Source organism: Poecilia reticulata, chromosome 8 (assembly GCF_904066995.2).
Source record: "Poecilia reticulata chromosome 8, P_reticulata-male-v2, whole genome shotgun sequence".
In the NCBI taxonomy this organism is placed as follows: Eukaryota; Metazoa; Chordata; class Actinopteri; order Cyprinodontiformes; family Poeciliidae; genus Poecilia; species Poecilia reticulata.
In genome coordinates this window covers 19,544,307-19,562,520 of record NC_088837.1, presented here as the reverse complement: position 1 = coordinate 19,562,520, position 18,214 = coordinate 19,544,307, and the positions used below count along the sequence as shown (strand labels likewise).

The following is an 18,214-nucleotide window of genomic DNA, read 5'->3' as shown; positions in this document are numbered from 1 at the left end:
TCTACGGTAGAGCTTGCAGGAGGGAAGGGGGAAAACGTTTGAAGCATTAATAGAGGGCGAGGATCAGAGAGGGCTTCTGCTAGTGATTTGAGAAAAGAAGGATTGGAAAGGAAAATTAGAAATATCCCGTTGTGATAACAGCGGCTAATGATGAAGCAGCGCTGGCCCAAAGGTGAGGTTGGAGCTGATTGTCATGGCAACCACAGATCCAGAAAGGAAGGCAGCACGGGAGAGTAACCTCAGCATCACTGTGGCAGTGACTCTGTCCTGCTGAAGCGAAACTATCAACAACAGACACCAACAATCAGAATCCTTAATTAGAGGATGTTACCCGCTATTCAAACTGGCCTTTGATTAGAAAAAGCAGGAACGCTCACATGAATTTATGATAAAATGTCAAATATTAAAGACAATAAAACACTACAGGTTGCTTGAAGAACCAGAAGGAACCAGGCTAATTCACTGAGACAATGGATGAAAGGTTTAGAAAACCCTGCGACATCAGCTCCTCCACATTAAGCAAGTCATTTTGGTTCCTGAACACGACCACAGAAGTTACTTTGGTCTAAGATCACGCATTAACTTTTCTGTCATCTTTTAAAAAATGGCAGATATTTTCTCAAGATACTGGGTTTCTACATGTTATTTCCAGACCCAAATTTGTTCTCACTCCTTTATAATGAAGAACTAGAGATGCAATAAAATCCTTGTCATTTAATGGTAGATGTTTCAGTGGTCAGGATTTAAAACTGGTTCCGACTAAAACATTCGGTTGGTTGGCTGGATGAAAAGATGAACTGACAGACAGAGAGAAAGATGGACAGATTGACAGAGAGATGACTGAAGAGTCTAGAGGTCAGAAAAAATTTATAGTTTTTTCAATGTACTGTTTTCTTTTTCATAAGTATCCAAATCTGGAAAACATTTAAGCCAAACTATGTGCTTTTCTAGACTGTGTTTTAACATCTGCTTATTTACTCCCTATAAATGTTATAGAAATAACATGGAGATAACATGAGCTTTGTTTTCTTGAAAGATGAAAATATTTACTGTCATAGGACGATTGGATAACCTTCAAGCAAATTCTGAGAAAAATTCCTTCAACTTCTATAATAATCTGTATTTAAAAAACTACCTTTGAGATCTCAAAACAATGGCATAGTTAAAAGCTTTTTCATGACAAAACCAGCTTTATTGTTATGCAAACTAAATAAAATGTCTTGTTTTCTCAAGATAATATCAAAGAGAATTTCAAACCATATCCTATAGAGGAAACTAGCCTGACAGAGGCAAATGGTTTAAAGGTCAAGACAAAACAAAGTGGAAAGAATAGTCCACTGTGTTACACATGTCATTCTCCAAACGCCAGTAACAAACAGTTTCTTGATATTAGAAATATAGACACAAGCTCAATACATAACCCCAACGTATTCTGACTACAGGATGTAATTTGGACTTTGTCAGGTAGATTTTACTTTAACCAGTGCAGATATGGTGTCAACACTAAGGACACTAAAAACTAAGGTCTGTGACAAATTAGCATTTGATGGCTTGGGAATGAGGAGCAATTGTCCATTCCAATGACAGCTGGAAGCAGTAAAAGAATTAAGAAGTTCAAATGTCGGAAATACAAAGAGACAAGAGGACGGATAGTCTCTACAGTGATGAGAATCATGAATAATTTATAATCATGCTGCTCGTCACTTACGTAGCACCATGTCCAGCTGGTTCAAAGGCTCAAAGAAGGAATGCATCCACCTGTCAGCTGAAGACTGTCCCAAAAATCCCAAAACCGGACAACAAAACCTGCAACAGAAAAGTATGCAAGTTAAAGTTGACAAAGGTATATGTGGTCTCCCAGAATTTTGCCTGTGGATTTTTACCCCACATCCACTGTCAAGATTTTAAATTTGGGATCCTGGTCTGTGTGTCTGTGTCTACAAAAGTAATGATGATTTACATAAAATTGTAAAATCAATGTTTTCTAATTTCCATTTCAGATTATAAACAACATACTGACATGGATTACACATTAAACCTCATTTCACACAGTGTCATTACTTAGGGAAAAAACAGCAGAGCCGGTGTAGGGCTGGTGCTTTGCAGGGGTCTGCATTTTACTCAGTTGGAAGCACCTCATTGCTAAGAAGCATCTTGCTGAGTAAGTAATTTTAGGGAGTTGATGAGCCCACTTTGCAACAGTTTTCTCGTGAAATGAAATCTGCAGTTATATTTTTGGCTCCATATTGCAGAGAGAATTATTAGGATGCAGAGTTGAAAATTGAATTTATTTTTCATTATACCATATTTTGTTCCTGGAAGAAATTCTTGGGTCGTCCCTATAGAGAAGCAGGAGCCTAGTTTGCCCTGCTTGTCCTCCTTCCTCTTCTCCATCTCAGTAGTGCGAGCTCATTGACCTAGAAATCTTTCAGCACTTTCTCTGGCACAATAGATCTGCACTCGCTTCAGTGGAGTTTGGTTCTCTAAGGTTATGAAAAGGGGTTAGCACATTTGGCAATGACAGTGTGCCTTGGATATATTAATATAAAGTACGGTGTGCAGGGCAAAAAGGTGTTTTTAGTATACGCTGGATGAAAAACAGCAAAGGTGACTCTCCTAGCAAATCAATCATGTAAACGCTGCATGTGAAATGACAGGCAAAAATGCATGTGTGTCAGGGTAACATTCAACTCAGAGACCACTCAAAATACCACTTCTGATTATGTCGCATTGTAACCACAACCTTTTGACATATTTTATTTAAACTTCAATACAGGCAGACCAACACAACAACGTGCATAATTGTGAAACATAAGAAAAAGGATCCATGATTTGTTTTTTCTGAGTGAAAATTTCCACAATTCTTCTTATATTTTACAGTGTTTTGACACTTTGTGTTGGTCCATCATATTAAATCGCAAGGGAATACTTTTAAGTTTGTGATTGCAATGTGAGCAAATGGGTAAAAGTTGAAAGGACTATTTTATAAGGCACTATTTTAAGTCCTCTAAATCCAGATCCTTGGTACAGTAAAATAATTTTCTCACTCCTCTTTATCTGACATTAAAACCAAAACTGAAAGTTTTCCAATGATTAAGAAAACAACTTTTAAGCACCTAACTATTTTAATACCTTCTGTGGCATGGCTTCTGTTGTTTTCACGTACACCATCTGTCCCTGTGGAAATAATAAATAAATACATTTAGAGTCAGTAAGCCAAATTCAGACTACTGCCAGAAATTGCTTTAGATGCACAGCTTAAAAGCAGCTATATTGTGTGTAGTCTCGCTGGGTTTTATCATGTGGTTAGAAACTTGTATGAAACTTCACACTAAACAACTTAAGAAATGTACGTGGGTTTTAAAAAATCACTATAATGTATTCATAAACTAACTTTGAACACTATTATGCAACTTTCATAATAAATATCAACTACGCTGCAATAAACAAGACGATATGCACCTACTTAATGTTAATGTATTGTATTTTAGAACACATTAGTCTTTTACTGTTTCTCTCTTCCTTTAAAACACAAGTGCTCTACTTTAAATGTGAAAATTAAACTTTAAATTAGAGGTGCCGTTGCTCGTGCTCCATCCCCACAGCTGCTTGCTAATTAGCATACAGTTAGCTTAGCTAACTTAGCTAAGCTAACTGTCCCACTCTGAGCCAGAGTGGGAGCTTAGCCCGAATATGTAAAAGAGCAGAAATATTTGATTTGAAATGCCGTTTAAACCTGACGTGTGTCAAATCTTAAATATTCTGACGAGCAACAGTTAGCCTAAAGGGAACCGCTTTTTAACTAAATGTTATAGAAATAATTTCCCACCGTGTACCGAAACCTACTCTGGTTCTGTTGTCCAATGTTCCGTTAATGAACTTTTCTCAAGACACATTCCTAAACAGTTTTATTTCCCAGTTGTCATGGGGCTTTAATTGTCTGTTTGTTTCTCCCCAGAAAAAAATAGTCTTTTTAATATTTTGTTTTACAAACATTTCACAAAACATGTTTAATAATAACGAATAGTCATTAGTTTTTCCTCATTCTTAAATCCAAAATGCTGGGACTTGTACATTTCGCAACAAATCCTTGCCTAAAAAGTAAAAAAAAGAAAAAAGTCAATGCAGCTTTCTACAGAATTTATTTTTATTACATCTTACTTTGTTCTATTCCGTTTTATTTTATTATTTCTCCGTTGTCTCACATTTTCCCTACAAATGTGAGAAAACCGCTGAATCCACTCGTTTAATCTTTTTATGCCACCTTTATTTAGTGTGTTGTGGTGGGGAGCAGGAGTACAAATTCAGTAGTGCCAAAAATAGTAGCTTTAATTGCACCTCCTACAATTCGTGTAAATTCAGCTGTCACTGAAGCATTAATATGTATCTCAGTGGTGCGATTAAAGACCTTTTTTGTAATCTATGGCTTCTTGCATTTCTTATGCTATAAATATGATGTGGCACACAGGTTCTTATCTATTGGCCACTTTTAAAAATGCCAAAGGATGAAAAGAATTTATGAGTTTATTAAGGCAGATGTGTGTTCATCTTCATATCTCAGGAAATTGTACCAAAATCACAGCGAGTCACTTAATCTTGTCAAATGATTAAAATGTTTAAAATAACTGGACTTGTAACTGCCCAGTTTATTTTCCCAATGTGTACAGTGAAAGGATTTATTAGGGAAGTTAAAAAGTGAAAAATAAAAGAGGTTAACTGCTAGAGTTATAGTAATTTTAATGTGAAATAAGTAATTTTTTCAAAACTTTTTACACATTGTTACTAGGAGCGTCAATAAATGTGGAGTGTCCTTTATCAATCCATGGAGACATGCTAATCAGTAAAGGGATGGTTATTCTCAAGGACATCATTTTTTAGGAAGCAGAAAGATAAAAAAAAAAAAAAAACACCAAAGTACTATGTATTGGTCTGATGAGAAGCAATAACAATCCCATTAAACTCTTCGGAGGAAGATTTAAAAAAAAAAAAAAAAAGAAGTACAATAAAATAGGAGTTTTAAAAGCAGCTGGGGTCAGCGAAGTTGAATCATTCTCTATTCAAAGTAAATAAAGTCATCCAACATGATTTAGATTTCATCTGGACCCATTTACATGGAACCGAGGCTTTCTTGGCCTCAGTCTTAATCCAAAGCTGATGAAGCTGGCAGATCGTGTGTTTCCATGGCAATGTGAAAGTCCAGAAATGACCAGTCTGTTAACATCGTGCAGTTTAGTCACTGGTGAACTATGTTTACTTTGACGTGTATGTGTGGGTTGTACGGTCAGGATTTCAAACACTGGCTGAGCTGAAAGCTCACTGCTGTGCACCTTCTGTGACTTCATTGTGCCAGAGAATAAGAGCGACCAATAATGTTATAAATGTAGCCAGAGCAGAATAGATTTAGACGTTATATCAAAACATAGGCTGGCCAGATACATGCAGAGTAGCCATCTGTATCTTAAAACAAATTATTTTCCTGTCCTTTACAATAGATTTTCAGTGTCCTTTTATTGAACCAGATCAATGAAAAATAATGCTGCAGCACAGGTTTCCCCTGGGAGGAGGTCACTGGTGGTGGAGGAGGTTTATAGATTTTTCCTGCCAGTAAAAAGGCTATTACAATGATGCAAACACAAGTTATCACATGCAAAAGTCATCCGTTTAGAGGCAAAATGTGCCGATTGACTGAGTCTCCAGAAAAATAATCTGACTGATTAGTTAGTTGCATGCAATAACAGTTGCTTGAGCACTACTTTAATTTTAATAATGGTGATTGTATTGCTTTAAAGGTTGTTTCATCTGACAGGCCCATATATAAAACCCCCACCTAGGGACAGAACATCAATCTGATGGACAATAAATGTCACTGAAAAGGTGAAGAAAATGTTAATTCATTGTTTTTATGACAGATTACAAAATGTAACTCCTTTGAGCCTTAAAAATTAAAACCCTGAAGAAGTTAAAAGGAAAAACAACAATTATATTTTTTCCACACACAGGGGCATTTCATTCGATTAATATATCATCAAGTTGTTTTTTTCTATTTCAGTTATTCCTTTCAAAAACCAAAAGTCGTAGTACACATAGTGTACTACATAGTATACAATTTAGTACACATAATGTGATATTCTCCAGACATTTATGTAAATTTTTACAATGTATTACACCAACCCCAAAATTCAGTTCACGGAGATTTGAAATAAAGACTGACTAAAAATAGATTTTAATGCAGAAATGCTGTCATGGCCACTTTCTGGCCTACATAACAATGAGGAGGTCACCAACAATTCCCAAAAGAAGGGCAAGCCTCAAGAGATCACTGTTTTCAAAATGGCTTTTTACAGAGTGCTGCATTCAAACATATTGATGGAAAGTTAATCGGAATGAAAAAATGTGGTCGGAAAAAAAACAAAACATGCACAAAGAACAATGATAACTTCAGCTTCTAAATGTTTGTGAAGCAAAGCCCATTCAGTAAATTAGAGGGAAATACACAGTTATTTTTAGTTATTTCGATTCACTTCTCAATCAGAAATGATTGAGAAGTTTTTCTTAAAGTGGCTGAAATTATATCGCATTACTTCCAAATGAAGGGTGTACCTCAAGGCTCAGTTATTGGTCCACTTACTTTTAATGTGTCCATAAGTAATTTCCCATTCGTCCTGGTGGATATTTTCATATGTATGCTAATGACACTGTTTCAAATGTAGCTGGCAAGGACATTGCATCCGTTTCAAAATAACATTTCTCTATTTTAGTGTTTCAGTATGGTTTGAGATTAAAGTTTGAGTTTCAGTATTATCTTAGATTAAACATAAAACAAAACTGTGTCCTTTTGTTTATGTTATCAAAGCTAAGCAAAGGACATACATCAAAAACACCTTAACCTGTACATGTTGTTCAGTACATGCTGAAACCAAACTCTGCTCCTTCTAAATAACTAATAAATGACCCAAGTATCACTGTGACGGACTGACCGGTCTGATATAATACCTCTCTGAGAATTGATGGAATGTGGCCAACAGGAAGATGAGAGACACCACAGCCAACAATGCAGAAAAGCTGAATGCTGTTATTAAAGCAACCTCTGCTTCTTTAAAACCCCAGGAGAGCCACAGGCTGACCACCGTCATGTTGCATTGATGCAGAGACCCCTGCTACAAAAGCTTCAACTGAGTATTGAGTTAAAATACTGTACAGCGCATGGACATAGATTTGAGTGTGTTTATTTCTGTGAAATTTCTTTCTTACAATGACCTTTCTTTCTAAAACAGAAATTGCCAGAGAAACTGAACTTTGGGTTTTCATTAGCTGTACTGCAACAATAACTTACAAAAGACAGAAATAAATGGGCGAAATAGATCATGCTGCGTGTAATGAACTTGTTTATGAGTTTCATATTTGCAGTTAAATATAGAAGTATTTCAGAAATAAGAATCGAGATTCACTCTTCATTACCTGAGTACATTATTCATCAGAGTTCACAGTGATGCAGACATCTGTAACAAAGAGATGCTGAAAATTACATGTATACACAAGTTTAGAGCTAATATGCTGTGAAACTAAAGAGCACGATGTCACTCTTTTGAATGAGACTTAGTGGAAGCAGGGCACCTGTTAAAGGTCAAGTGCAATGCTGTGTGGGACTGTACATCTTATTCTAATCATTTTAAGCTCAATTCAATAACATTTGATAAGAGTACAACAGATAGCAAGAGAAAGACAGGGTCAGGGGAAAAATGGGATAATGGCAAATGTAACAGAGAAATGAAATAGACTCGGATGCATTGGGGAGACAAGAAAATTACCTCAGCTCCACTTCAATTACCAAGCAAGTTTTAAAGAAAAGAAAAAAAAGGACCTCGATTAGGTCGTTAAGCACCTCGCAATTCCAGGAGTGAGGGCACCAGCTGCTAATGCAAGGTGAGAAATTATTGCTGTTAGGATCTGATCATGCTAGTCTTCTTCATTAAGGAGCCGTTTCAAATTAAATGTGTGTGATCTCATTCAGCTTCCACTCCTGCTTGTGCCCTTTAAGCTATATAAAGAGACACATCATGGTCCATGTCTGGTCCCTTGCACTCCTTTTTAACATCTGCTTACTTACTCCCTATAAATACATAGGGTGCTGTTGCCAAGGTAACAACTCTTTGGAGAGTTGGCCACCTGAATTTCAGATGGTGCAGAAATGGAGGGTGAAGTGAGGTGTGCTGACAGTGGGAGAAATTAGAAATCCCCTTTTAAACCACTGATTTCTGTCAGTAAGCAAAGGATTTATTGTCCTAACGCAGACAACGGCACAGACTGGTTTACAGCTGAGGATTCAGAAAACATTTTCTGTACCGAGTCCATTTCTCATCTCAAACAGTACACAATGTTCAAACCACTGATGGGATTACAGTCGATACAGATCTGACGAGTGAATGTTGTAAGGATGTAATTTCAAACTACCGGTACTCTGACATGTGTGAGCGAGTTCACTCTTCAGCATAAGCTGTTCTATAGAACACTCAGAACGTATTCTACGTGTTGTAAAGATATTTAGCTCCATGTGTCAAGGTTTTTAGTAGCACACTGCCCTCTAGCGGCAATAGCAAGGAATGTCAGGTGTTTTGGAATTTAAAATTAACAGAACAATGAATGTCAGTAGCGTTTCTGACAGGCGTGAAGATAATTTTATTTGAAAATACTAATTTGTATTAAAGCATTCCAAAAGTACAATAGTCTTTCAAATATATAAATGAGAATACCATAAAAAGTGTACAATAGAGATTCTCTTTATTATAGTGCATTTATTCGGTGTTACAGAACAAGTTTTTTTTTTATTATTTAAAAAAAAAGCATAAAAACGAGAGAAAGAAATATGAACACAAGTATTTTGTACAGAAATGATACTGCAAATTAAAGCTTCACATCTGACCAAATAAGATGATAAAAGACATCAAGTTAACACTTTAACAACAGTTTATTATAATTTCAAATTCTTTCCATGTACGTTTTCAACTGGACTAAACCGTTGCAAGATATACTGTGACGCAAGTACAAAGATATTACAACGTAAAAAATAAAAATAAAAATAATAATAATCCCAAAACATTGAAATATCCAGTTGTAGAAAAAAAAAAAAAAAAAAAAGGAACCTGAAGCTCCCTTCTGAGGTCAGTGTAACATAACTGTGCAGTCATCTTCACTCAGTGTGTACTGTTCAAGATTGATTTTATTTCTCATAGCAGAGGACTTTGGGGAAAAAAGGAGTGACTACTCTGGTTAAACTAACTGGCACATTCAACTATCTGCTGGTGTAGAGCAATGGAGAGTGTTACTGCATGCGAGTTCACTGCCATGGCTGAGATAAAACAGCCGTCATCACACAAGTCAGTATTGTGCAAGATGATGTGGCTGTAAAATATGGTAAAATCATTTCTTGTAAATGAGCAGAGGAAGTAACTCTGCCCTGAAGCAAGAAGCTTGAAGCACTAAATATGTATTTGTAAGGCTGATTTATACACTTCCTACTCAACATGTACCATCTAACACAGTAATAACGAAAACTGAAAAAAAAAAAAAAAAAAAGGAACTTGCAAACCTCCTAATGCACACACATTCAAAACAGAATATAATGAGACTTTTCTGCAACTAACTTGGTCCCGAGACGGTTATACTCAAAAGGACAGCACACCCAGCAGCTCAGACTAAGATAAACCAGGAAATGCATGAAGAAAAAGACAAAAACAAACAAACAAAAAAACAGTGACAATAGAATAGCTAAAATCATCAGACCCTAACCAATGAACTACTGTACTTACAAGAGCAAATGAAGTCTACTTCTAAATAAAGAGCCAGAGTGGGAGCAAGTTGTCATAGCAGTTGGCTCTGTGGAGCTGAAACCCACACAAGCCTTAAGGTTACGAACCATGCAATAGTTAACACTCCTCCATATATGTAAACATGCGCTGCAACATTTATTGCCGTCACCAGATCCAGTCGCAGTGGATCTTTCACACGGAACAAATACGATTTAGTCAAAAGACAAAAGAGGCCAAAAAGAAATACTTAATATCAGACACGCGTCTGAACTGAATGGAAGAAGTTTCCGCCCATTGGAACATTCTCACACAAATTGGCACTGAATACATTTACATTCTGATCACTAGAAACCTGCAAACTATGGAGTTAAAAGATAAAACTAAACGGTTGCTGCGTGCTTTTATGTCTTTGATCTTAAATATAGAGCGGCATTTAAAATTTGTCTTCATCCTCAACTGTTCTAGGTTGTTGGATGATAACACAAAAGCATATTCTTCTAGGTAAATAAACTCATGTTGAAAAAGCTCCCAGCAAATAAAAAAAGCTGAATTATTACCTTTTGGTTTTTATTTTCTTAGACATTCTTTTTAAGAGAGTCAGAGCACTCAGCATCGTGCATTGCTTTTTGCTTTACGGATACCAGCAGCCTTTGGGTGTTGCTGGCACTGGAGGAAGGAGAAGTGACTGAGAGCTAACTGTGTTCAAGGCACAGCAGGACTGCTGCCACTTCTGCACATTCATTCAGTCACTCAAAAATACTTATACAAACACACACATACAGTACACTGATGTCGGGGCGCACTGGCCAAAGCTCCAAAAAAAAAAAAAAAAGAAAGAAGAAAAGAAACTGAGGAAAGAGGAGAGTAAAGAAGTACATCTAGGCCATGTGCAGCCTCCCAGAAACACTGCAGGCAGAGCTGGCAGATGGAGACGCGGCACAATGGATCACTTTGCGTTCCTTAGCTGGCTCGAAAGCCAGTCCAGACCCTCGTACAGACCGTCTCCACTGGTAGCGCATGTGGCCTGGATGTACCAGTTACGGTGACGGAGAGAGTGAAGGCTCAGCTTGTCGGTGATCTCAGCTGCGTTCATGGCGTTCGGCAAATCCTAACAGACAAAAATCAACGAGATGACGTTGAAAACAAAACAAAGGATCAGATTTTCGCGTGCAAATTTAAGGCAAGTTTTACATTGTCCGATATAAACAGAGGGAATTGGATGCACGTGACCAGCCGAATGTTAAACCTGATTAGACTAGGACAACTGAATTCACTGGTGTCCCTGAATAAGCCATTTAACACCAAACCCTGCAAACACAACGGCGCAACAAAATCTGCATAATTAGTCTAATTGTTTTAGACCTTTTAATCAAAAAGTGACCAACGAAACACCACCTGAAGAACAACGTTTAGCCTAAACTTAAATATTTGCCAAGTCACTTTATGAGTTGTAGTCAGGAAAGAAAGCTCTGCGGAGGTCCATGTTGGAAGCTAACCTGTTTATTAGCAAACACAAGCAGCACGGCATCCCTCAGTTCATCTTCTGCCAGCATTCGCATCAGCTCCTCCTTTGCTTCGCCCACTCGCTCCCTGTCATTACTGTCCACTACAAAGATAAGGCCTGAAAAGAAGAGGATTTATATGAGCGAGGAAAACAAAGAACTTCAAATGTAAAGGGAGTTTTAGCAGAAAAGTGCTGGTGCTGAGACGACAGAGTAGAAACATCACATCTCTCACCTTGTGTGTTCTGGAAATAATGCCTCCAGAGGGGCCGGATCTTGTCCTGGCCGCCAACATCCCAAACCGTAAAACTGATATTCTTGAATTCTACAGTCTCAACATTAAAACCTTAGAACAAGAAAAAATATATACATATATTTTCAGAGCCCATGTAAAATGTAGGTGTCGAGTTATAAAGTAATTATGAGACGGAAGACGACTCACCGATGGTAGGAATGGTGGTAACGATTTCTCCCAGTTTGAGCTTGTACAGGATGGTGGTCTTACCGGCAGCATCTAGTCCGACCATCAGAATTCGCATCTCTTTCTTTCCAAACAGTCCCTTAAAGAGGCTGGAAAAGTTCCCCATCTTGGCGTACCTGCAGGGACGCACAAAACTGAAGGGTGACGTCTCTAAAAGGCTGGTGCCAAACAGAACGCAGCGCCTCAACTAAAACTTGAGGTGATCATGTACACCTGTAAATGATCATGTACACATTTACAGGTGTACATGATCATTTACAGATCATGTACACCTGTAAATGTACATGATCTTAAATGTCACATCCTCTGACCCAAATTCATCTTTCGTTTATTTAAAGACGCTTTGAGACAGTTGCTGGTTGTTGTCGTTTCCTGTATTTTTTTTTTTGCACATTAATGAAACTGCAAAACACACTTCTGTCATTCGCTTGATTTCCGTGAAGCTGTTGTTGACAAAACAGGAAAAAGAATTTGCCTTAAAAGCATTTACCTGAAAAGTATGCAGAAGAAAAACCCCTCATACATTCGCCTCTAGGAAACCCTTGAATACTCAAGGACCAACTTACGAATGAATGGGCTTCAATTCATTCAGTCAGGAGGTGCCATGAAATATATGACATCACATATTTTTTAGATAAATAAAATAACTTGAGAAATATTTTTCTCCCTTTGGCTTCACAGAGAAGAACTGTACATCATATCTATTTGCATGACCATCGTCACTATAATTTCCACAATTAGATCTATTACCACATCCATTCCTTTTGGATCCTACTTCCACTCATGTTCCACAGTGGTGTTTTTTTAATGCAGTTCATTACCGTCTTAGTTACGCAAAAGGTACTTTTTAAACCCAGCAAAAAAAATAAATAAAATATATATATATGACATCAATATTGGCTAGTATCAATGTTAATCCCAATATATTGACCATCTCTAGACTCAACTGTTGTGTGCAAAGGATTTGAGTACAGAAACGTACTTATTAACAAACTAAATTGGGTTAATCACAACTTCCTTAAAGTCCAATCTGATAATAGTCCCCTTATCTTTACAAACAGCACCCAGATAACTTCCTCACATTTTAACATTTCATTTGACCAGTGAAGAATTGCAAAATGACATAAACCACAGCAAAAAATAACGCATTTAAATTCTCGTTTCCCTTCCACGGTTTTGTTGCCGTGTCTTGAAGGTTACATACACGACGTTTGCGTATAAAATCGGGGAAAGCATGTCTAAGCTTGTTTTGCGCTGCTCCATGCTGCAGGTGAAGACTGTAACAGAGATAAGGACCTCAAAGCTGAAGGAAGCAAATTCCTTGAAAATATGCCACAGTGGAACACTGATGCTGGAACACTGGTGCTGGAACACTGGTTTTGTTAAACCAGTGTTCTAGTTTAGTTAAAGAGAAATGCACTCCACGTTCAAGATGCGATATAAGATTTGATGCGACATTCTGCCACTAGTTGTATTATGCAATGGTCAGAATTGTCAGACTATTTTCTTACAGTATCAGTCAAAGTTAGTAATTTTTTAACATATCTGCATCAGACCCTACGTAAAACTTAGTTTTATTCCCCATCTTGTTTCTGTATGTGTTTTGGAGGGAGATAAACATCACACATGTTTGTTTCAACATGTGGAATGTCTAAATAAAGCAGATAAACATTGTCAGCAGTAGTTTTCTTTTTTCATGGTGTCAAAAAGAGTATGAAAATACATTTATATCAGTAAATATGACATACCAGCTATCGCAACAAAATTAAAATCAGATACCGATATTGGCCCACATTTTCATGCCAATGCACTAAATATCAAGGTTACACGCCAATGGCAATTAAGGACTTCTTAGCTAATGACATGAGGCAAATGAACGAGTAAAACGAGTTGCACATCAAGCAAGCTCAAAGAAGCAACAGGCCCATCACAAAGTGCCTGATTCATTTATGTTAAAAAAATATCACTGTAATTAATGTGGGAGTGCCCTGAGGTGTGTGATGGGTGTCACCCACGTAGTAATTCTAAGAAAGCCTTGAAACAACACAGTCACATTAATAGCTGAATTAACCATTAGGACACACATGAAAAACTACTGATTCACCTTTAGCTGAAAAAGTTAAAAAAAATATTATAAAATGTATTCAAAATAGTTGTTCAAATATGAGTTTTGACAATAGCTTTCTTTTTGTAAAAGTGAATAAAGTAATGTAATAGCGAAAATTTGATATCATTTTAAAAATATTTGTTTTATTTCGCAAACGTGTTTCGAAAATTGATGCATCACCCAGAAATCCTTACAATGAGGAAGAGTCGGAAAATAATTGCTTTTACCGTCCAATAGAGATTCAATTTCAACAAAGGAATCTGCCTTTGAATCAGAAATGGGTAAAGTTGCATTTTATAAACTTGCCACTTCTGTCTGCATTTATAAACATTTGTCTTTTAGCGGAACACATATCTGAAATAGTTTCACTTTTGTTTAAGTGGCGATCATTTAGGTATAAATGAGAGAAAGCTGATGACTTAAAACTGAAACGTAGGAACTGCACTTGTAGCTTTATCGTGATATCAATAAGTGTGAAAATAAACATCTGCACTTGTCTACATATTAATAAGCTAAACCTCGTCAGCTGATTACAACCCCCATCGAACCAAATGCTTAGCTAACAAATATATTGCTGCGGTTTGTACATGTGCCAGTACGCTTTTAGGATAGACGCAATCTGGACAGTAAACCGTTTCGAAAACCTATATTTTGTGGGCACGCTGATCAAAAAGAGAACAAATTGACTGTTAAAATGACAGCTAATCAGTGTTAGCTTGTTAGCCGACAAGGATTCAGAACTGACAATAAATTACTGGCAACTGTCCCAAGGCTTTTTCTGTGAAGATATAACAGAAGCTGCTAAATCAACAAAAACTGGTAAAAAAAAAATGTAATTAAATAAAAAAAGGATATATTTAAGGATTAAATGTATGAATGAAAACACAACAAAGCACTCCCGTTGAAGTAAAAAAAAAACAGCTAACGATCTCCAAATGTCTGGTTTCGACGCCTAAGAACCATCCGTAATTAAAAAGAACATGTAAAACTACACATTTTTAACAATAGGTTGATAAAAGACTGTTTGATAACCGCGATTGTTTAAATATTTGAATAACAAATTTACCTTTGTAGACGTTTCTCGATCTTTCTTCCGTTACTGCTCAACTGGAAAATGGCGATTTCCGGTTGTCGTCATCCTCCCCCGCTTCTTCTTCTTCTTCCTCTTTTTGATTTTTATTGGTAGTTGTCCCGAAACGTTAAGGTTGCATTACCGCCGCCTACTGATATCGTCTACTTTTTCTTTATATTTGACCCAAACATTAAAATATTGCTATAGCGCCATCAAGTGGTGTGGAGAAAGACAAATGATCATTTCTTCCTATATATTCCACAATTCAACTTTAGTCGCGCTCTTGGCAGATTCCCCCACCTGATTAATGGAGTTACTCCTCAAAACATGTTGCATGACTTTTGTGGGGAACAAGTATAATTTTTCATAAATATAAAGTATTTGCAAAAAGTGGATTGGTACATTTCATTCAACTGGATGTTGATATAATTGTGTAAAAAAAAAAACACACAGTTTCTAACCTAATAACAAAAGAAATAGACCCAAAGAAATGTTTCTGATTCGTCTAGTCATTCTACTGGATATGCATTTAAAAAAATCTGCTAAATATGGCATTTTTTATTTTAAAACATTTGGTGCCTCTTTATTATTATTTTTTGCTACAGCCTTTAAGGGCCATTGAGGAAAGTCCTTATGTGACTGCATAGTCGCAGGTTGCAGACCGCAGCATTGCCTTGATGCGGTTCTGTGATGCCAAGCTACATATATGATGGATGGAACATTGCCCTGTGGAATATTCAAAGCCAAAAATAATGTTTTGTGACCTATCCTTTAAACTTCTTCGCACTTTATTGACATTGATTTATATTTATAAAAAGTGAAAAGTGAATAAGTTTCCTTTGAAATTACAATAAAGCAATGCTTTGTGCTTTTCAATCATATACAATCCCAATGAAACATATATATTGAAGTATATGGTTGAAACATGACATAACATGAAAGAAGTCCAAAAGGAATAATAATTATTTTTGAAATGTACTGCATATATAGTCAAAGAAATTAGCAGTTAATTAACTTATTCTGATTTCTGCAAGTAGTTCATGTCGATTTGTGCCTAACCTAAGCTGGGTCTTTAGTGTCTTCCACTATGACCAGAGAAGCCATGCGTGCTGATAGCTACAAATACATAACTGTAAATAAACGGTTACCTTCATGTATTTACACAGGATAAAACAGATCTTTCAGCATATTTTAAAGACCTATATGCTGCATTATCAGAAGTAGTTTAGTATATCTCTATAAATAGTCTCAGAGTTACATTCCCAAGTCAGGCGAAAACCCATGTGCAGTGCCCAAACAAAATACACTCTTCTCCCAGTGTAAGAGCTGCATTTGGCTCTTTGTTTTGTCTACTGAAGACCAAAATAAGCCTCTTTGTCTTGTTCATATCCAAGATAAAGTGATTTTCTTCCAGTGTGGCACAACACTTCCTGCCAGTTCCTCCTATACAATTAGAACGTGTCTCCTGGTTTAGTCGGGGTAATTGTTACACTTTGCATTTCAATTTTAAAAGAACTCAAAAACGGTGGTATTTAAATAGTTGTGTTTTTTAAAAAATAATAATAATAATAAATTTCTTTGAAGGGCTGGGCAATATTTAAAACATCAACATCAGTCCTTCTTGAACAGTGGGTCCTCTGCAGTTTCCGAGAAAATGTAAATGATGTTTTTATGTTTCGACCCTTCTGAGCAGAACTCTCCCCTCCTCCTAGATGCCGCACACTAGATGGGGCCACATCCATAACTGGAAAGTGGAGTTAAATTGGAGGAACTAACCTTACGCAATTACATTCAATTACATTTTATGGATCCTTTCACGACCTGCAGTGTTTGGTCAATTTAAACTTGAGAATCATTACACTGGCATTTCCTTTCAATTTAAGCATAAGTTACATCATTGTTCTAAATAGGTAGTGTATTTAAACAGTTATTTTTGTCGTTTATTCCAGTGTTGCTGCCATTATTAGATGCTGAATCTGTGGAGATAATCCAGGAAAAGCTTTGCAATGTTCACATATAGCAGTTTATACAGAATAACAGAGTTTGCACGACTAAAAGGTCTGGATCAAAAGATGCAAATCACAGAAAAAGGGGAGATAGATACTCCAAAAAACTGTCTTGGCTCAAAAAATGTGCGCATCTGGGTGGCGTCGCAGTGGGAGGAACATTCAACAACAATGCCGAGACTTCACTGAGGGTGCGGCAGGATGATGCTTCCTCCTCCAAACAGCCCTGCCTCCCAGCGGACCCAGTGTGCCATGCGCATCGCTCCGACACTCAGTGTTGAGCATGTGGGGCCCCTTAAAGAGAAGCGCCGAGTAGACGGCACAGACTTTCTCCATTGAAGAGTCACCGCAATGAGGAACAGCGCCGAACCGGCACAATGCGCTCCAGGCTCCCAGGGACCGCCTGCCTATTGCGAACCATTGGACTCTGCATCCTCCTCTCGAACACTGCAGCTTACTTTGGGTCAGACGGTTAACTTTTGATTCAGGCATTTTACATAGGTTGATTCACTGTCATTTTCTAGTCACTGTATGGGAATGGCCTAGTTTATTAAAGCTTCAATAATTAATTACGCACGCGTAAATGTCTGACGTCTTCATATTCAGTTTGCTATTTCATTTGCTATTTAATTTATAATGTTTAGTAGACATTTTGCCATTTTTTAAAAAAGGAATTTGATAGGAAACGTTTAAATAGCTTTAAAACAACAGACACCAGCGTGGGAAATATTAGAACTTTGTCAGTTAATTACCGTTAAAAAAATTATTTACTAGAAAGTTGTCGTCTTGCTTTTTTAAATTATACAGTGGATGTTTTTTTTTTTTTAACATAGACCCAGATTTACATTTACTATTGTTTTCTTCTTAATTACAGGCTGACAGGCCGAGAGCCACTGGTTCTTTTACCAGGTCCATTTTCCAATGAAGCTCCATCGGGGAAGGCCCACCTGAAGCAGTGTGAGCAGATGAGTCTGACCAGGCGGCAGAAGAGGATGTGCCGCAGAGAGCCCGGCTTAGCCGAGACGCTCCGGGAGTCGGTGCGCCTCGGCCAGTTGGAGTGTCGCTATCAATTCAGAAACGAGCGCTGGAACTGCACCTTGGATGGCCGAGGAAGCCTCCTAAAAAGAGGTTAGTGCGCATTCTGGTTCGGATTTCTGCTACTTCAACTGATTTTATCACAGAGATAAAAGTGTGCCGAGATGGGCTGTTGCTGGTACTGAAAAGAATTTACATTAATAAT

The 18,214-nt window shown here is 37.2% G+C and overlaps 2 protein-coding genes across 2 annotated transcripts in view; one reads left to right on the top strand and one right to left on the bottom strand.

The window, feature by feature from the left end:
• Positions 1-8,761: 8,761 nt before the first annotated feature.
• arf2a (ARF GTPase 2a) lies at positions 8,762-15,094 on the bottom strand. The gene is made up of 5 exons (XM_008415884.3): positions 14,963-15,094; positions 11,751-11,905; positions 11,544-11,654; positions 11,303-11,427; positions 8,762-10,914 (listed from the first exon to the last, which is right to left on the bottom strand). Exons 2-5 carry the CDS (start codon positions 11,893-11,895, stop codon positions 10,753-10,755), a joined length of 543 nt encoding a protein of 180 aa, XP_008414106.1. The 5' UTR covers positions 11,896-11,905; positions 14,963-15,094; the 3' UTR covers positions 8,762-10,752.
• Positions 15,095-17,051: 1,957 nt separating this feature from the next.
• Positions 17,052-18,214, top strand: part of wnt9b (wingless-type MMTV integration site family, member 9B) — a 6,937-nt gene continuing 5,774 nt past the window's right edge. Inside the window, exons 1-2 of the mRNA XM_008415885.2 lie at positions 17,052-17,437; positions 17,849-18,102. Of these exons, the coding sequence (XP_008414107.1) occupies positions 17,352-17,437; positions 17,849-18,102 (340 nt within the window). The 5' untranslated portion in view covers positions 17,052-17,351. The remainder of the gene's footprint in view (positions 17,438-17,848; positions 18,103-18,214) is intronic.